Source organism: Centruroides vittatus, unplaced genomic scaffold (assembly GCF_030686945.1).
Source record: "Centruroides vittatus isolate TY-2023 unplaced genomic scaffold, ASM3068694v2 scaffold_752, whole genome shotgun sequence".
Taxonomy (NCBI): domain Eukaryota; kingdom Metazoa; phylum Arthropoda; class Arachnida; order Scorpiones; family Buthidae; genus Centruroides; species Centruroides vittatus.
In genome coordinates this window covers 3370916-3392872 of record NW_027122716.1, presented here as the reverse complement: position 1 = coordinate 3392872, position 21957 = coordinate 3370916, and the positions used below count along the sequence as shown (strand labels likewise).

Sequence of the window (21957 nt, the reverse complement as noted above, 5' to 3'; positions counted from 1 at the left end):
AACGACCGACATTTTAAATTAAAATTTTAAAAAACTCCTTAAAATAATTTATCATATTATTAATACACTTTAAAACCTCGCAAAACTCATTTCCATTTAAAATTACAATAAAAATTATTTAATAAAACCCTAAAAATGAGTATAATATTAATAAATAAGAACATAATAAATTTTACTTTAATTTTTTTTTATTTCCGTTTAATCAGTTGCCAAATCAGGTTTTTCGATTATCATACATTATATATATTTATACACACACATACAGTACAGTACACGTATTATGAAAGGTCTAATGTGGATGAAAGTTGACGGTTGTTGTAGATAGACGATGTTTAAGTGTTCCCTTAAAATTAAAATAGCGTAAATAAAATAAATTTAAATAAAGCACGTGCCCGAAGCCAGGGTACCGAAATAACACGGTGAATAAAGTAATGGGAACAAATAGCTCGAGAACCATGCCTCCACCAGTTATTTTATCAAATACTGCCAAACAAACAGCTACTGTAAGTCTCTTTCTTTTGTAATGAATTAGTGAATTTAAACATACAAATTTGCAGTTAGTGTATTTTCATATCCTAAATGTAAATGTATAGAAGTCATATTTATCTTCTCAATGTCACATTCATATACAAATTAAAGGTAACTTCTACCCAGAACTGAGTTAATATTTCATAACTTGCACTTAAAGACGGTTTGAATGTGATATTGAGTACATTATTGTGACATGTGTTAACATTTAATGTAACTGTATGGAAATTAGACATTTACAGTTACATTAAATGAAAATTTGTTTATAAGTTATATATTTTATAATTAATTTGTTACTTAATTTTACTGTTATCATTGTATTTATATTATAAATGAGAATTTGTTTACTATTTATATATATTTTTTTTATTTCTTAACAGTTTGTAGAATTTTGTCAGATGGCAATTATTAATAAACCAACAAATGCCTAAATAATCGGGCTGTTATATGGCTATAATTAAATAATAAATATAAATGAATTTGGTATAGAGGTAAGCATTCGGTGCCGTCTCTTGTATATTGTCTGGCAATTATGTAAAAATAAATTTGAAGACAGTCTGTCCAAAAATGGAACCGCCATTTATTCCCTTTGCGTTCCAGAATATGAACTTTTGACAACTGACCTTTCTTTGTAGGCTACTTGGCCGTTGAAATTAAAAAGTCCTTTAAAAAAACAGAAAAATATCCAATTAAACAACAACACAAAATACCTGGTTGTGTGAAATAACGTTAAAATATCCAATTAAAAATACAAATATTTAACAATTGGAACTGTGTTTTTTAAAGGATGTTTTAAATTTGACGGTCAAGTAGCCTACAAAGAAAGGTCCGTTGTCAAAAGTTCGTATTCTGGAGCGCAAAGTGAATAAATGGTGGTTCCTTTTTTGGACAAACTTTGTCTTCAAATTTAGCTATTAAACTGTTTAAAAAAAATGAAAAAAAAAATTGGAACTTTGATCTGTTCTAAATATGAAAAAAATAAAAGTTTGAAATTGGATTAATCATTACTTAAGTAATGATTAATTTATGTGGGTCTTGTCCTTTATATTTTATTGAAAATAAATCTTCTAAATCAACAGATTGACTGTTTTAATCAGTCGTGTTCAAATTTGGAAAAAAGAAGTTCTAAAATATTTACATATTGTAGACCTTAATAATATAGTATACAGAATTCTGTTATTTATTTTTAAGCAATACACTGTTTTCTCTCTCAATTCTATTTACAGTCGAGACGTACATGATAGACATTTTAATATGTTTTGAGTGTATAATGCATTTCACAGTTTTAAAACTTCAATTTTAAATTCATCAGATGATCATATTTGCAAAGTAAAAATTTATTTTCATATAATGTGAATAATATGAAAAAATTGGGAAGAAAATGACTTGTGATGAATTCTTATTGATGAATATAGAATTTGTATATTCCAATATTATTAAAAATATTTACAATGTCATGCTGACAATTATATGTTGAAAATTTTATTGCTTGTAAAAAAATTATTTCTAATCATTTATTTGTTAATGTATCCTCACTTATATAATAATGTATGTTATAGTACTTAATTTTAATGTATAGTTTAAAACCCAATTGATCTTGCAATAATCAACATTTTTATTTCATACAATTATTTATATATTGCATATAACAACTGCTTCTATAATTAAATGATATAAATTTTGTTTATTGCATTTTTTAAAGTATATTTTGCTGCATAAATTTAGTAATTTCTTATATTTCATCATTTAGTATTTTCTATAATAAATAATTGCATTTTATGTCATTTGTCTTTATAAAATTTGTTAGAGAATATGTAACAAACGAAAAGAAACTGAAATTTGTTTAATAATAATATGTAATTATTATTAAATTTCTATAAAAAAAATTTGTTTCGGTAGCAATTATACATTTATAATAAAACATTTCTTACTATAGTTAGTTGAATTTTTTTTTTTTTTCAATTTGACATCAAATTTTCGATATTTTTTTGTGTGTGTGTAATTTAGCAAATATCATTATTCATAATAATAATAATAATAATTTTACCACAACAGACCAGACATCACGCTCGTTGACAAACATAACAAAATCACATACATTATAGATATATCCATTTCAAACACACATTATACACAACACATGCAATGAAAAAATTAGCAAGTACACAGAACTCGCCCAGGAAATAAGGCATCTGTGGAGGATGGATAGGGTGCTTATTGTACCTGTTGTTCTCTCCTCTACAGGTGTGATATCACACATACACAAAAGCCTGGGAACATTACAATTGAATTACATTACATCACACTACAGAAGGCCACTATATTAAATACATGCCAGATTGTTAGGAAATTACTGAATACAGACACTGACGCATTTGGTATTGTTTTGGTTGCGAATCCTTGACTCTGGTCTGGCATAGTACAGCCACCGGTACGAACCAAGTATAACCTACTAAACCCAACAATAATAATAATAATAATTCTTTCATTATCAAATTTTTGAAAATATTTGTAATTCACCCTGTAATACTGAATACATCTCCCAAAACTTATCATACTGTATGTTGATTCTACTAAAAATTTATGAAATTTACTAATTTCATATTCACAATATTAAGTAAATGCAAACTTGAAAATATTTTATAGGAAAAATGAGATTATTTGATTTTGTAAAGTATTAATTAATTAAAGTATAAAAGTATGCTTTAATAAATGCCTTAAACAAATTAATTTTCGGTAGTATTATTTAGTTTTAAGATTTCTGGTTTTCTTTTAATCTGTGATAACAGATGAAATTTATGTTCTTTACATTACTTTAATTACTAATTTTAAAATTCCAATAAAGCAATTAATATTTTGTTTTCGATGAAAGCTAACACATTTTCGGATTGAAAAATTCGTGCTAAAAAGTACAAAAAAAAAAATTTTTTTTAAACATAATAAAATACAATGACTTTTTTTTGAAGTTTGTAGAATATTTGTTCTAAGTTTATTTTTTTACAAAGGTGTAGTTAATTGATAAACTATATATTCTGTGAAAATATACATGTATAAGATTTGTATATGCATGTAGTCTTTTGTTGCCTTCAGCATTGAAATGGTTGAGTTTTAATAAGTTTTAAAGTTTTGCATTCTTGAAGACAAACTTTTAATTGTCCAAAAGAAAAGTTTGTTTGCTTTGTATTTTATTGGAATTACAAAAAGCTCATTATAATTTTTATTTTCAAAATTTTTAAATATCCTTTTAAACAAACTATTTTGTCCAGTTGAAATATATTTCTTATTATATGTATATAATATAAAAATAAAAATGACAATAACAATCATACTAAAATAAATTCTGATAAAACATAATATTAATTTTTTCAAGTTTAATACAGATATATTGTTACTTAGCCATAATTTGAATTAAATATTAATTTTATGCTAATTATTTACTTGTCAATATTTTAAAGTGAAAATATTTTCACATGGTTTTTTACTAATGATTTTCAAGTATAAAAGAGTGTTATTCTATATCCAATTTTTCATACAGTTAATAACAACTTAAATTTTTTGATTTAATTGTAAAAATACTTTTTATAAAATTTTAATGTAATTGTGATTAATTTGAATCAGAAAATTAAAATATAATAGTAGTCATCATTGAAAATGGTTGTCAACAATGTTTTCATTTACTATGTGTCACCTGGGTAACTTCACCACTTCCAGATAAGGTTTTTAACATTCATGATATATAATTTTTTTTCTTTCTGAAAATGTTATGTTGCTTTTGTAATTTTGACATATCAAGGATGTAGTAACTAATTTATTAGTCATTCTCAAGTTACATAAAATTAAACTGAGAGAAATGAATACACTTGAATTATTAAGTGTTACATAATAGTGTTTATACTGATTTTAATTAAATTATAAGTCATTTATTAATATAGTGCACGAATATATTGGGTACGTTCGTAAAGTCAAACGAGTTAAACGAGAATGACATTGTCATTATTCTTATTTCATTATAGTTTTTGAACGATTTGTTACTAATGTGTTTAACTTGTTTGACTTTACGAACGTACCCATTGTAACATGCAATTATTTTTATAATATAATATTTAGTACATCGTTGAAAGACACAGATTTAGGTTTTGCCTGAGAAAACATTTTTTCCATTTTGATTGTGGTTTTTTTTAGTATGCTGTTTTATTTTGTGTGTTACAGTACAGTCTTGGTAATCTGGCTATTTGCTAGTTCAACACATCCAGTAATCCGACTTTTGGGTATTATTAGAACTGCTGATAAGTTATAGACGAGCTTCCCACTAGTTCAAATTCCAGTTATTACTAAATTTGAACACCTTCCCATTAAACAAGGCTTGATGTTGAGCTCAAGCATGAACACTCAAGCTTGGGCATGATATTCGAGATTGTTAGGCTGCTCAAAAAAACATGACAAAATACTGTATAAATATAAAAAAACAGTTCTCCAAAAATTCCCACCAAAAATATTGCATTCCTCACCAAATTTTCCATAGTTGCTTCAATTTCCTATGATAAAATGATAGAAGACAATTGATATTTGTTTTAAAAGGATTGACGATAAATTTTAGAACTCTAAAGTACAGTAACATATGATTGCTATCTTTTTATATTTTCTTGCTATTTTATATATGTTTCGAGTAATCCTGAATCCAAGAACACTAAAATTTATACATGTTTGTTTTTCTGAACGTCTTAAGTTCTTAAATTAATTCTTTTAATACCTGAAAATGTTTGCATTATTACTTATGATTTTATTCACATTTTGCTATACAACTATGGATTTTTATTGTTAACTATAATGCTTTGTTTTTGAGTAGATTAAATATTTCAGTATCCTTAATTCTTTTATCAAATTATGTGATAAGTGCATGATATGAATTAAGATTATATATATTTTAGAAATCCCTATTGTTTAGATTTTCTAGATAAAGATAAGAAAAGATTCTCTTTTATGATGTAAGAGAAAATTGTTCTCTGAAAATAAATGAATTTTAATATCTTAATAGCTGACATATTTTTTGTTAAATTATGGCTTTGATAACCTAAAAATCATAATGAAATACTTCCAATAAGTAACATTTTCTATTATTTATTCTTATGTTTAAATTATTATTACATAAATATTGAATACCATGTGACCATATATTTGCTATATATTTAAACATACTGAAAAGCCGGAACAGTTGATTAAAAACATTTCAAACCACTTATATTTACTTATTTTGTTTCTTGTTCATTGTACAAAATGGATCTCTTGCCTGATGAAGGCTCTTTAAAGTGGCCGAAAACATTTGTCCTTTCATTAAATTTTGTGCTGGAGTAAGTGTAAGTGGTGTGAAGTGCTGCATATTTAATAGGATGGTAAACAAACAACAAATACTGTTTTAATAAAGATAAATATTTAATTTGAAAACTTTTCTAATTGTAAGTTTTGAGATAATTCTAAATAAAATCACAATACATCTTACTTGAAAAATGTGTAGAAAATTTTGTATATCTTGAAAATTGCTTAAGAAGCTTTTATGATGATCTTAATAATATTTTCACTTAAGAACATTAGATTCTAAACTTTAATAAAACTTTCAAGATCATTGAGCACTTTTCAAGATTTTTGTTTTATAGTAAGTGTTATCATTCACCAATAGTCATATGTCATTTTTAATAAAGAATTACGTTGAATAAATGTCAATTATTTTTAAGTAGCCATCATACATTTAGTACAGATTAAATATCATAATAAAAATTCTTAGATTTTGCAGATTCAAATGTTGGAAATTGTAGTCATTAATACAGGCCTATATATATATATACACATATTCTCAAAATCAAAAATGTATTGTAAATAATTCAATTTTAAATTAGTATGTTTTGATGCTGTATAGATTGCAACATAACTGTTATGAAAAATATCCTGTTATTCTCAAGGTTATATAATGTAGAGTTTAAGCTAAAAAGTTTTGACTCAAATATTAAAAATATCAAACAAAATTAGTAACACATAAAATTGGATAATTTGGTATATTCTTAACAAATATAAAATTGCATAATTGTACATAATAGCCCAGGATTATTTTAGTTAATATTCAATAATGAATTTTAAGTCAATACAAAGAAAGTTTGAGTCCTTTTTTTCTAATTTACATCCTTTATTCCGATCAGGAACCACAAAACAGGAGGCGACTTCAAGTCAGAAAAACTTCTAAAAATAACAGACGAAATACTATTAAACGATTCACAAACAATTAAAAATGATCTTCGATGCCGACCTGTTTTTGTAGGCTACGGCATCTACAAACATTAAAAACTATTAAAAATCCTTCACAACAGCATCCTTGTTACATAATCACACTTTTAGCTGAGAGTCCTCTGGCAGATTTGGGCAGCCAGACTTTGTTTGTATTGCCTTAAAATTCATTATTGAAAAATATAAAATTATTAAAGATAACAGATTGAAGTTGTTAAATGTTTTTTACGGTCTGTTGAGAAATATTTTATATCTTGATCAAATTCATTTTTAATTCTTACACAGAAAAATGAGATGGAACAGCATTTCTATTCTGTTACTATTATAATAATTCAAATATTTTTTAAAATCATGAAAAGAATCAGTTTTAAAAATAAATATATTATACTGTTAATTAAATATACCAAATTTCTGTCTTAATGAAACAGTAATTTAATTAAACAAGAATCAGAATTAAAAGTACAAATCTGAAGTTTTTTCTGATTTTAAAGTAAACAATGAATAATAAAAGTGCACAATATTGGCTGATTGGATAAAACCACTGAACATTGGTGGTTGGTTGCATCCAACCAATGCACCGGCTTCATGGATTTTTTGGGGTTTTCTTCACATGTCTACATAAATGAATTGGACTTGTTCAAGCAATGCAGGAAATATATGGACAGGTGCCAGCACCTATCCAGTTTACCAGACCAGTTCTACTAGTGTCTCTGGAAATTTCCAAATGTCTATCTGCAACTGTATGTCTAAAATCTAAACAGGGCCAACTTTTTACAGAAAGGCCTCTCAGGAGCCACTTCCTCTTTGACAGGATTGCCTGAGTGCTGCATTGCTTTATCCTATCAATCTAATTTGGACTGTAATCTGAATAATTAGAAGTTTAAATTTTTAAATTTCTTAGAGTGTACTAACATTGCCATCAATTTTAATTTTTGTGTGAAATTTTTTAAAATATTGAACGTAAACATATTTAATGCTTATCAAAGATGTATGAAAAATAAAGTAAATGAATTTCTTTCAGATTATATTTCTTCACGGTCTTGGAGATACTGGGTAAGTTAAGTTAATTTAATTTAAATAATAACATTTTAAAGAAGAAAAATTTTATATATATGGTGTTGTAATGTAATTTAATAGGCATGGCTGGTCGTCAATATTTTCACCATTTCGTGCATCTCACATAAAATATGTTTTTCCTACAGCGTAAGTATCATTATTTTGTGATTTCTAGGTTTCATTGTATTAATAATTTTTATTTGTAAAGGTAAAACAATGTAAATAATTATAGTTAATTTTATATTTAATCTATTTCAGTTTCTTAAATAATGTAAAATAAATCTTTAAATATATTTAGGCCAACAATTCCAGTGACAATAAATGCAGGTTTTTCAATGCCTGCTTGGTTTGATTTAAAAAGTATTAGTTTACAAGGGCCTGAAGATGAAGAAGGCATAAAAAGTGCAACTGAAAAAAGTATTTTGATAATTTAGAAAGTTCAGAATTTTTATATTATTTTTAATTATTAATATTTAAATTGATTTTATTAGTTCATCAAATGATTGAATACGAAGAAAGTAAAGGCATTCCCTCCAATAGAATCATAATTGGTGGATTTTCACAAGGTGGTGCTCTTGCTTTGTATTCAGCTTTAAGGTATAAAAAAACTCTTGCTGGAATTATTGCATTTAGTTGTTGGCTACCTTTGCATACAAATTTTCCTCAGGTAAGATTAAAAATTAAAACATAAGATAATCAAGTCTCTTGAGATGAATGCTTTAAAGATTTTGGTGCTTTTGTTGGATTCTCCTTTAAATATACCCAAATGTTGAATTCTTTCCTGAGATAACTTTTTGTTTATGATAAATCTTTGTTTTCTTTCTTTTACAGACACTTACATACTTTTTAAATTGATGTTTACTGAACTCTGTAAACACAAATCTTTATAGACATAGACAATTCGAGATATTTTCACATAAACCACTCTTTAATTTTAGGCATCTTTTCTTCCATATGTACTGTACTTTCTATTATAAAAATAATGTTTTAAAATGTAAGTCATTTTCATTTATTATAACACTTAATTTAAACAATAATAATAAACTAACATTACACATTGAGTCAAGGAACTTGCCAAACTCCTCACAATACTTTTTATGAGTCATTTTCATTTGATCACTCAAAGACCATAAAAATGGAAAGATAGCAATGTACTATTATCATTCAGTTTAATTTCTTATCAAATACAGTTGACTCACCTTAAAACAAACACCAATAAAGTGAATTCTTGCATTAAAATGAATTTTGCTGTTGCCTTGGCAAAATGCCATTGTCATAACATTAATTTTCATGAAATAAAGCAAACAAAAATTTTACTGGAATTCTTTAAACCAAACTGTAAATTATCTTTGCAACCCCTAAGAAATAACCGTACTTCCAATAATGATTTTATTATCCACATCAAAAAGTGTTCAAATCAAAGTGGTACTGTAATAAATGTTTTGTTTGAGTAAATAGATTCCTTCTCTGAGTAAGCAAAGATCAGTTTGACCCCAATTATAGAGCAATTCAAACATCTGGTTTTAGCAAAGCTTTTACTGTTCTCAGAAAATAGGAGTTAAAGGATGTCTATCCCTTTAAATGGATGTAGTTCCATGTAGACACGTTCTCGTTTGCGTATTGGGGGTGCATACAGTGATCCCAGGTTTGCCTACTTTGTGTAAATTTTTTTTTTTTTTTGCTCTGTTATACTGCTTCACAGTTAAACAGTGAATGCTGTCTTCTCAATTTAATTTAATTTAACTTTATTTAATAAATGAATTTAAAATATAATTTTGAGATTTCGATTGTCTATTAATCCTTAACTCCATAAATTATATGATCTTGATCTTGAAAATCATTAATACAAACTTTTGATAAAGCAAACTAACTACTGCTTCCCTAGCAATTTGTATTGTAAGTTGACTGTATTCACTATTTATATAAAACTATTTCTTAATTTAAGTAGTAATACAAGAAATAAACGTAAAACATCTTCAAACCTTAAACCTTAGTCCAACAACAAAGTTTAAAGATGTTTTTTGTTTAACTGTAACTATTATGACAAAAAATGATATTATTGTTAACTAATATAGAACTTTTTTAAAAAACTGGCTGATGGATTTACACATTAGTAAAAGTACGTAGAAAGGCTAAAATGTCTTCACTCTAATATAAATTTATTGATTTTAATAATTTCAGTTTTGACATTGATTTATGTTCGTGTATCATCTTTTCTTATACATCAATATTCAATTCTTTATTCTATGAACCTTAATTTACTACAAGGGGTTAAAAGTATTACACAAAACCTGAAGTTAGTACAACTTAACAAATTATATTATATAATTTGTTAAGTTATACACAAAATATTTTGTGTATTTTTATACACAAAATATGTATAAAAATGATTATTAATGTAAATCTGAAATTAGTAAAATTTAACAAATTAATTAAATAGCTTAGTACAGGATAACAAAATAAAATACACAAAAATAATCATTTTTTGAAAACCGTGATAAATTAATTATATCTCTCCAGGATTTAAATCTTGTCAAATACTTCTTCCTATTTGTTTCAAATTTGATACAGTGAAAGAACACATTTCCAAGTCTATTATTTGTTTACTCTTAGTACTTTATATGAAATTTTTGTATAAGCTCATGCAGAAAGTAAGTACTGTTTGGGTATTAAAAAGATTTGCAATTTGTTTTCATTTGTATTTTATTACAGAAAAATGTACATACCTTAAACTACTTTTTGACATATTGTCATATCTTGTGCACTAATTGCAACATACCTGCTTTGCAGAATTCTGCTGCCTGTGAGCTGAACCAGTTCTGGATGTTTACTTTGATCTCATCATCACTTGCAAAGTGGTGATGAGATCTACAACTTACTGTGAGACATTGAAGAAGTTACGGCGCGTGATACAGAACAAAAGGTGTGGACTACTGACTTCTGGCATTGTGTTTCGTGCATGACAACGCGCAACCACATACCGCATGCATAACAATGGCTCTGCTTGATTCATTTCGCTGGGAACAATTCTGTCACCCTCCTTATAGTCCAGACCTAGCTCCACCTGACTTCCATTTGTTTTCTCATCTCAAGAAATTTCTTTGCAAGTGATGATGAGATCAAGATAAATGTCCAGAACTGATTCAGGTTGCAGGTGGCCGAATTCTATGAAGCAGGTATGTTGCAATTAGTGCCAAGACATGGTGAATATGTCAAAAAATAGTTTAAGGTATGTAAATTTTTCTGTAATAAAATACAAATGAAAACAAATTACAAGTCTTTTTTAATACCCAAATGGTACTTATTTTCTGGATGAGCTTAGTATATATGTCAAAACATAATTTTGACCACATCTCAGCTGTAGAATTAATTATTTTACATGATAATTTATGTGCATAAACAAATAATCCTCACATGCAAGTTGTTTTAAAAATACAATATAATTGAAAAAGCTTGTTCTTCTTGTTATACATTCTATATATCTTAAGTATATTTTATCTAATCACTTAATACAGTAGAGACTTGTTAATCAGAACCCCGGTAATCGGAATCGCCAGTAATCGGAACGATTTTCAGTCGGACTGTGTCGTGCTGAATCGAACGTTTTTGATACTAAATTTACTTCTAAAGTATAATTTTCATGTTTTTATATTCTTCAATATATTTATTTTGTTTGTACAAAATGCAGAAATAATTTTTAATGATACGATAGCCTCGATTATTATTATAAAAATTTCGTTAGGCTTAAAATCGACGAAAATTCAACACGAAGCGACACGCAACAGAGAAAAATTCAACACGAAGCGACACGCAACGGAGAAAAATTTGAACACCGGACAGGTTAATGTATTTTTTCGTACATAATCGGTAATCGGAACAAATCACTAATCTGAACAACCCCAGTCCCCAATTGATTCCGATTTTCGGTTCTCTACTGTACTAATATTTTCAAATGTATCAATAATGAGTACACTACATAGAATGACACTTACATATTTTTACATGCATAAATGATTATTCATAAACTTGATTCTAACCATTGTCGATTTTCAAAATTTTTTCTTGTAAGGATTGTGTATAACTAAAGTATGATGATATTTAGGATAAAGGTATTTTCATATTTATTACTACTATTTTTTTAGATTGTTTAAATACAATAAACTAGATTCTGAACTTTTGTTAGTTACAAAATTTAATAATTTTACATCTTATGTATATATATATTTTTATTTAACCAATAAATCTCATCTCAGTTATATTGATTGAGTGCTTTATTTTTCACTTTACTGCAAATTGATTCGGTTAGTTTATTTTCTAGTTTTCTATAGAAGATTATTAAAATTTTCATGAAATAGAAAAATTATCCAAAATATAGAAAATGTGAAGTAAACTCAACAAAAAAACATGTTAATTATCTAAATGGAAAATCTGATAAAATCTAACTATAGCTAATATATTTGATTTTATACTGTAAAAAGTTTTTATGTAAAAATGCATAAAAATATTATTTTATTTATAATTTATTATCAATGCAATGTAATGAATCAAAATTCTTTTGTTGTTTATCAAAACTTCATTATGTTGAACAATAAATTATAAATAAAATAATATCAAAAATATAAAAATAATTAATTCAATTTAGTTAAGTAAATTACTATGTAAATTTTAATTAAAGAAATTACATTCTAATTTATAATCAAAAATATAAAATGTCATAAGTTAAAACTTCTGGTTTTAATTCTGTAATAAAATTATAATTAAATCTTGTAATAAAATTTTATTTACTTTTTAATTTGTATTTAGTTTTATAATTGGAATAAAAATAAATATCATCTTGTAAATATTTATTTTATGAAATATTTTTCAAAAACCAGTATGATTCTTGCTTTAGTCAATTAAAAATTAAAAATCAATATATTAAAACCGAAATATGATTAGCAGAGAGCAAAAAATATAGAACAGGATGATCTGTATTTTTATTTTTATTAAGGTTTTTGATAAATTTAAAGTTCGTTAAAAAAAGATACAGAAAATCAAATTGATAATTTAAAAAAAAAAATCAAAATTTATAATATTCTATCATGGATATTTAAGTTGAACAGAAAAATAATGTGGAAGATTTTCAATAAATATTCTAAATCTCAAGAAATCTTATAACAACTTTAATCAAATCTTGCCAAAGATTAAATTCAAAATTCTTTTAATTACTAAAAATATAAAGTATCTTTTTTCATTTGTATAAATATATTAACAATTGGATGGATCATTATTAAAAATAAATACGTAGAATGATACTGAAAAGAGGTACAAATAAATCATTGCCAATCAAATATAGAAACCACTAAATCATAAAATTGATGTATATAGAAATTTGTGAAGTGCATGAACGAAAGATGATATACTCCATACAGGATAAAGAACAAAACTGGTATATAGCTGTCAAGAAAGGCTATGTATCTGTAGCAATATATGGCAGTGAACAATGATGCACGTTATCATTACATTTTTCATATAGCTTTTGTCATAAACATTATTTTCTTGATTATTGTACAGTACATGGTACATTGATACAATTCAACAGCTGTCAACAATCCTTGTCATTCACAATGCAAGCAGCAAGACATGTTTTGGAAAATGGCAACTAACATTGCAAACATGTTACCACCTTCGGTTATACTTCTCGTCATTATTATGATGAGAAGTATTAAAATGAATTGTAAAAAATAAGACTATTAGAAATCGAACAAAGCAAGTTGTCCTGAGCAAATATACTCAAAACAACTTGCATTGGGGAAGCTAATCCAACTCTAAACATAGAAAAAGCTGTTGAAAAAGCCATTGGGCTGACTGGTGTGTCATCTGTGGCCATCTTTGCAAGAAAAAAGCAACAATTTCTGGTTAAGAGTATCAAAATCATATTATTAGAACAGCAAAATCCTTACAAATTAAATAATAAATAATGAAAGTATTAAAGTGAAAGATAACAGCTTTGGATACTCCAGGCTAGTGTGCTATACAAAAACAAAAATAGTTTGGTATGAATCAGCTGAGTTTATGGCAGAAAGATACATATGCAAGTAACGTGGCTTTGTTCATTATCCTGTGGAGAATATAAAAGATTTTATTAGTTAATAGGTCTAATCAAAAATCTTAATAATAAAAATACAGATCATCCTATTCTATATTTTTTGCTCTCTGCTAATCATATTTCAGTTTTAATATATTGATTTTTAATTGACTAAAATCAATTAAAAATTATTAATATATAATAAGAGAGAACAAAATTTTCTCAACTTTGTGCCAATTAAATAATAACAATGTTACTATAAAATTTTCTATATTTTATGAAATTATTTTAATTTATTTCATATTATTTTATCAGGATGCTCTTGGTAATATGAACACACCCATGATCCAGTGCCATGGAGATTCTGATCCTATAGTCCCATTTGAATTTGGTCAGTTGACATCTGAATATATAAAGAAATTCATGTCAAATACAAAATTTAAAATATATCCCAGTATGATGCATACATTTTGTGAAGAGGTAATAAAAACTTAAATTTTAAATATTTAGACATAAAAGTATTTTTGTAGATATGTTCTGGATTTTATCAAATTTAATTAGTAATAGGAATAGCTTGCTAGAAAATTTCTTATTTTGTTCTTTGCACATGAAGATTATTTCAGTTTAGAATTTATTTTAGTGCTATTTAAATATTTATTATATAAACAAAATATTTTAGCTTATTTTTAGATTTTATTGTATATAAAATATTTTTAAAAAAACTAATGTACAGACCATTCTTTATCCGGTAATTCCATTACAGAATTAAATTGAGAATAGCTTAAATTTAATTGCACAACAGAACAAGCAATTATTTATTGTGACATCATCACAATACCAGACTGCAATTTTTAATCATATTTTTAATTTATTTAACTTAAAATATATGCTTTTCATCTGAAATTAGCTATTGTTATAGATGACTGGCACGGCTATTGTTAAAGGAAAAACATGATGTAAAGGGGTAAATCATATTTTTCCTTTAACAATAGTTGTGCCAGTCATCTATTTAACACCTTTTGGGGGAAAATATTTTGAATTGAAATAATGTGACTTCCACTTGGATTAGAAGTTTGTATATAGTTAACCAGGGCCTCCTGTCCTTATCTGCTGTTGAATTTCATCTATCTAACTCCATTCTTGAGATTAAGGAAAGACAGACAAATGACAGTGGGAATTTATAAGTCTATAATTTTTTCAAATTGCACGCCAACTATAGCAGACATGGGCAAGTGCGGCTCTTTTTGAGGTACAAGCGGCTCTTGCTGAAAGTGTTAATTTCTGTTTTTTATTATTTTTTTTACAATTTTATTTTTATAATTTTGTGAAAATATGTTTATTATTGAAAAAATTCAATATTTGTTTTATATTATATTTATATTATATAATAAAATCGCGTGCCTTACCATACTATCCGCCACAACAATACAGAACTGCGGCTCCCATGCATTTTGCAAAACCTACATTTTGGCTCCCACTGAACTCTTGCTTGCCTACCCCTGAATTATAGAGTAGGTGATTTTATCATTTTGAAGAATCTTACAAGCGTTTGTTACATAAGATTTAATTACCCTATTTACTCACATATAGGACGAGGTGTGACTTTAAAGATCAAAATAAAGAAAATTAGATTTATTAATACAATTCTAATTTTATTTTGTTTAATCACAAGTAAAATATCAAATGCACATAAATGCACACATTGTCCCACAAAAATTACTGACATTTTAAACTTTAAGGAAAAATCTTGTAAATTGACAACATAATTTTTTAATGTAAAGCTGGGCAATGGGGTACTTTTTTTTTTACCAATTCTTAAGTCAAATCCACTTTCTGTTGATAACACTTAGTTTCTCTGAATTCTGATTTCCGAATAATCATCTGTTTTCATGTGGGAATGGATTAAAACTTATATTGTGCTCCTGTGTAATTTTGACTATTGAACATAATACTTTAAAATGCTATTAAACATGCTGTTTTGTATTGTTTAATTTCAAAGCTGTTGTCAGGAAGCCATGGAATTTCAATTTGGAATTTAATTCAAAAGGTTTGCTTTTCCTATTGCTATTCATCTTTACTCCTGACAATATACAAGAATGATTCAAACAACCCAGATAAAATACTTATTTTTTTAAATATAAGAGAGTTAGCATCTGGTAAAAAATACAAATACATGGTTCACAAAAATTATTTGCAAAAATGCAAAGAATCTTTTGCTCGTGCATATAGGATGACCTAGGAATTTGAAGCTGTGATAAAACTTGTAAAATAAGCTTGTGTAAAATGAATTTATTACCAAAAATTAAGTACAAACATGGTTACTTTTCGACATAATCACTGTGAAGATTGAGGAATTTGTCACATCTGTGGATGAGCTTTTCCATCCCCTTGTCATAGAATGTTGTCACCAGTGAATTGAAAATGAATAAAAACTTAGTCTTATATGTGAGTAAATATGGTATTTAATAATAATAATAATAGCTACTACTATTTTCATAAAATTTAACACTGATCAGTTAAAATTTTAAACATTTGATATAGAATAAATGAAAACCATTTTGATAGTAAAAAAAATATTTGTGACTGATAGTTGATTATAGTAGTTAAGTGAAAAGCACTAAGTATGAGTCAAACACTAACATTTAGATGAATCCTTTCTTATTTGTCATGATACCTTAACAAGATTTCAGAGCAAGTTTTATTTATATTTTTAAAAATCTTTAATAATAATTATATATAAATTTGCTTCATATTCATTGTAAGAGAAAAAGATAGCTGTAGAAATCATGTTGCTGATGCTTATGTTGTTGTTGGGCTGCAATTTGAAAAAATTGTAGACCAATAAATTCTCATTGTCATCTGCTTGTCTTCTCTTAATCTTGAGAATGGTGTTGGATAGATGAAAGATGAGAGCAGATGTGGATACATTAGGGGCAGGAGACCCTGATTAACTGTATACAAACTTCCAATGCTAACTGTAAGTCACATTATTTCAATTCAAAAAATTTTCCCCGAAAGGTGTTAGATAGATGACTGGCACGACTCTATTGTTAAAGGAAAAGTATGATGTACAGGGGCAAGCCACTACTAATATGAGATGGAGAGCATATATTTTAAGTTAAACAAAGAAAAAAATGTGATTGAAAATTGCAGCCTGGAATTGTGATAATGTCACTACAGTAGAGCATCAATTATCCGACCCCCGATTAACCGACTTATCAGTTAACCGACCGCGTTCTAGTTGGCAAATTCAAATGTTCGCTAGTGATGTGGCGCTACAATATTTGGTAATGTCCTGCCTACTTTAATATTATTTCTGTTAAATTTTTGCATGTTTTAGCTGGCAGCACTGGCTCAACCATGAAAAGGAGGCCAGTATTTAAACCAGGCTTGATTTTTCTATTTTTGCTTTATTGTGTATTTATTTTGTGCAAAATAAATAAATAATTTTTTATGATACAATAGCGACGATTATTATTTTTAAAAAACTTTTTGTTAGGCTTAACATCATTAAAAATTCAACACAAAGCGACGCACAACGAAGAAAAATTTCAACATGGGGTAGGTTAATTGCAATATACTAATATACTAATAATGTATTTTTTCATACTTTTCGGTTATCCGACCAACCCCAGTCCCCAATTAAGTCGGATAATCGATGCTCTACTGTACTACTACTATAAATAACAAGAAATTATTTGTTAGGCAAATCTGGCAGAATATTAATTTTAATATGATTTAATATTAATATTTACATTTCCCTCTGCTTCTGAATTTCAAAATTTATTAGAGTATGGGTCTAATAACATGATATTGCAATTATCAGTCTTGGTAGTGTTCGATAATTATTGTAACATAGAAATTACTATTGAACATAATACTTTAAAATGCTGTTAAACATGCTGTTTTGTATTGTTTAATTTCAAAGCTGTCGTCAGGAAGCCATTGTCAAATTAAACATTGTATTTAAAATGATTTGACAGTCTATGTAAGATTAGCTCACTAAAGATACAGTAATCAATAACTCATTTCCTATTGCATGCCATCTTGTTCATCTTTTAATAACATGACATTAACTTCCTAACAAAAATTTTATTTTGAAGATTATACTTTTAAAATTAAATATTTTCACTTATGTTCAAGAAAGCATGTTTTGCATGTTTTGTTAAATTTGTGCCTTTTTAATGATCAGATAGATCTAAATGGGGATAGATTAAATTATAACCATTTTATCACAGTATCATATAATTTTTTCTCCATTTTTATATAAAATTATAATGATAAATGAAATACAATTTCTAATTATATTAAATTTTTACATATAGGAGTTAAAAGATACAATAAATTTTATTAATCAATATTTACCTCCTGTTAACGAAAGTGAAGATTCAGAGAGCTGTCAAAGTACAAAAAAATAGTTTAAAAGTAATAATTGTGCCTTCTGTTGTTATAATTTGAGAACTTTGATCCAAAATTAAAATTTTATTGATTAAGAAATGTTAAGTTTAAGTTATGAAGATGTTTATCAAGAAAATGAAATTATAAACATTGTTAACATTAAAAATCTGAATTTGTTTTAGTGATAATTGCTGCTTTTTTATATATATATATATATATATATATATCAAAAACATGAAGTGCTTTTCAATATTTAAATATAAGTAAAATTGATTTTATAATTTAATTATATTATATGCCTCATTGTAAACAAATTTAATAATTGCATTGTTTAATGGGGCCAAGACAAGTTGTAATATCAGATCTTTGTACATTTTATATTGAAACAATTTGTGGTTTTTATCAAAAATTCACATTCTGTAAATTATTATGCAACAGTTGTTTTCCTTGTTATTTATGTGATGAAAATTAAATGTTAGAATTTATCATAGTTTTAAAAATCCAGTTGCTTAGATGTGTAAGTTAACATATCTTTCTCAGTTTTTATCAGTGTGTGTTAATACTGAATTAGCTTACAAATTCACGGTATTTATCATCACTCCTAATCAGGTAAGTAGCACTTCAAAAAGTATAGAAAACAAACAATTGATGATAGTATACTATGCAAAATTTTATAGAATTAGGTTCAATGATACTTTCATCAAGTTTAATTAGGAAATAAATTTTTTAAGATAATTTTATCAGAATGAATTTTGGAAGAAGTTTGTATTATTAAAAACTTACTAACTTGTCCAATGTATATTTCTTGAAGATTATTAATGATGATCTTATGACAATTCATAAATTTTGACTCCATATCCATGAATACGAACATCTGACAAAATGGCCTTTTTTAGTGTCAGGTTTTTTATGTAGCACAAAAAGTGTTTGCATAAGTAATTCTTAAAAAAGATTTGTTAGTTCTCATAAGTAATAGTCTTATGATGGTAATCCTTCTACTCTCCTTGTAAAATTTGAGATTAAGTTTTAGAAACAGACTCTTAAAAAAAGTGTGAAGTTAAAGGAATGTTTTAAATTGGAATTAAATTGAATACTGGTACCAAGTCTTCCATTTAATTTTGTTTGAAACTTCTCTTATGACTACGAAATTCAAAAAATTCTGAATTTTATTCTTGTTTCAAACTATATCAGTTTTGATAAATTTACAGTAAATATGAATATTTATGAAGTGTAAAACTTGATTTGTATCAAGCAATAAATGATGTTATGAATAGTAAATTTTGTTTGTTGCTTAATTTAGTGTTAGTCATTCTTTTTCCTTACCAATATCCTTAAGTCCTTAATGAAATTTCAACATAAACATCATTTATTTTCATTCTAAAATATTAATTTCAGTTATCAATATGAAATATGTAAATTTAATAAACTATATTATTACCATATTGTCAATGCCTCTTTACATTTAAATACATATATAAAACAAAGTCTGAATTATTGTAATAATCAAATAATAATGCCAGCTTAATTTTTGAGCTTAGAACTTGGCTAATTAATTAGCCAAATGTTTATCCAGCATTATCATTTACTGACATATACTTCATAGAAATGTTTGAATAAATTAGCATTAGCAAATATTTTAAACTACTTTTATATTCATTATTACTGAATAAATTGTTAAACTTTTAAATTACATCCTTGATGATGTAACATTAAATTAGATTTATTAATACAATTCTAATTTTATTTCATTTAATCACACACAAAATATCAAATGAACATAAATGCACACATTGTCCCACAAAAATTACTGGTATCTTAAACTTTAAGGAAAAATCTTGTAAAATAGACAACATAATTTGTTCATGTAAAGCTGACAACCTGAAATCTTTTTTGCCAATTAACAGTTGAATCCACTCTCCGTCAATTACACCTAAGAGTTTCTCCAAATTCTGATTTTCGAATAATCATCTGTTTTCACGTGGGAATGGATTAAAACTTATATCAAGCTTTCGTGTGATTTTAAAATTTCAATTTGGAATTTAATTCAAACACTCCACTCTTTTTATGCTCCATAATATTAACAGTTTCTTTTTTAAATAATAAGTTCAGAAAAGCACTTGCAAATATTCAGAGAACAAAAATCAACTAGCGCACGAAAAATTATTTAAATGCAAGGCTAGGATGAAATTTGGTATTAAAACGTTCACGAATATCCGATGGAACAGTTAAACTCTCGCCTTTCGTAAATAAAAACCGACGCAAAACTTAACGAGTATCCGGCCGACAGTCTCGCGAAGACTATAAAAAATAATTCGTGAAAAAGCTTGAAACTCTCCCTTGTAATTCCATCTCCAGAGCTCCAAAAAGTGTCGAATTGTCATCTGGAGCAACAGTGAGCAACCCCCGGCCCGCGAGATCTTTAATAGATAATTAGTTATTTTTCCAATTCTTTGTAATTTTTCGAAAACGATAAGGGAAATTAAAAAAGAAAAATGTAGTAATTAATTTCTATTTTTTTTTATTTCATATTTGCAGACTAAAAAAGTACAGGTCACAAGAAGGCGTCAATTTACTACTACGCCCGCGAAAAAAACGTAAAATTTTTATAACATGGGCCAGAATAAAAGGTTGCCCACCCTTGATCTGGAGACAAGGGAATCGGTATTCACTATTTTCTGTATGTTCTGTGAAGTGTTCGTTGTTCGAACATAAAAATCTTTGGCGAAAGCGTTCGTTAACCGATCACTCATTGTACTTTTATGTATGATGGAAACATCATGTATTGTATATATTGCACTTCAGATGTGTTGAAAGGCTTTATTTTAAATTAAAGATTTCCCTTGTTGGAATTTTAACACTTTTAATTTCATTAACTTTCTTCATTGAAAAATAAACCATCAACGTGTTGGTCTGCTTCTTTCCCAGGTTGATATGGAGACAACGAGTCGGTCAATTTCTCGGCTACATTAAAAAGTTTGGTGGCGTCATCTATTATCATATTTTATTGAAATATTTATTTTTTTAAATATAAAATGGCAGAAAGCTTAATTTTGGGGATACAGACCAGTTTTATAAAAAATGAAATTGTAAATGCTAATAACGAATAAAATCGTCACTGAGTCTGACCCTACCGGAGATTCACCCCCCCCCCATTATCTTTCCATTCCCTCGACCTTTAACCGCCAAAATTTAATATCATCGATTACCCTAATAATCAAACCACCCTGCAAAATTTCAGAAATTTTGTTCGCCCGCTTTAAAGCTTAAGCACTTTTTGTCGAAAATTTCTGAAATTTGTGAATTAAGACATTCTGGTAGCATTACAGGGTGCAAAGGGCGATGATCATTAGCGAGGTTGAGGCCGAAGTTTTCAACGCAAAACGTGTACGTCGGACGTTCAGCGCCGCTTTCCTGTAAGCCTAGAAGTTTGACAATGGCGTTTGGAAAGTCAGTGGAATCATGCTCGACATTCCGAACGCCATTGTCAAACTTCTAGGCTTACAGGAAAGCGGCGCTGAACCTCCGACGTACACGTTTTCGCGTTTAAAACTTCGGCCTCAACCTCGTTATACAAATTCCTCTTTGGATTTTCAAAAATAGACATTACTTTATAGAAATGTCGAATCATTCATTTA

General features: G+C 26.9%; 1 protein-coding gene across 1 annotated transcript; it reads left to right on the top strand.

Annotated features, from left to right (window-relative positions):
* The first annotated feature begins 277 nt into the window (after nt 1-277).
* LOC136989714 (acyl-protein thioesterase 1-like) lies at nt 278-18539 on the top strand. Its single transcript, XM_067287958.1, has 7 exons — nt 278-503; nt 7823-7854; nt 7939-8004; nt 8156-8274; nt 8349-8524; nt 14240-14404; nt 18250-18539. Exons 1-7 carry the CDS (start codon nt 432-434, stop codon nt 18340-18342), a joined length of 723 nt encoding a protein of 240 aa, XP_067144059.1. The 5' UTR covers nt 278-431; the 3' UTR covers nt 18343-18539.
* The last annotated feature ends 3418 nt before the right edge of the window (nt 18540-21957 follow it).

Coding starts and splice junctions, on each gene's coding strand:
- LOC136989714 (XM_067287958.1), top strand. CDS start 432: ATGGGAACAAATAGCTCGAGAACCATGCCTCCACCAGTTATTTTATCA. Junction 504..7,822: donor CTGCCAAACAAACAGCTACT/GTAAGTCTCTTT, acceptor AATTTCTTTCAG/ATTATATTTCTTCACGGTCT. Junction 8,005..8,155: donor AAATATGTTTTTCCTACAGC/GTAAGTATCATT, acceptor AAATATATTTAG/GCCAACAATTCCAGTGACAA.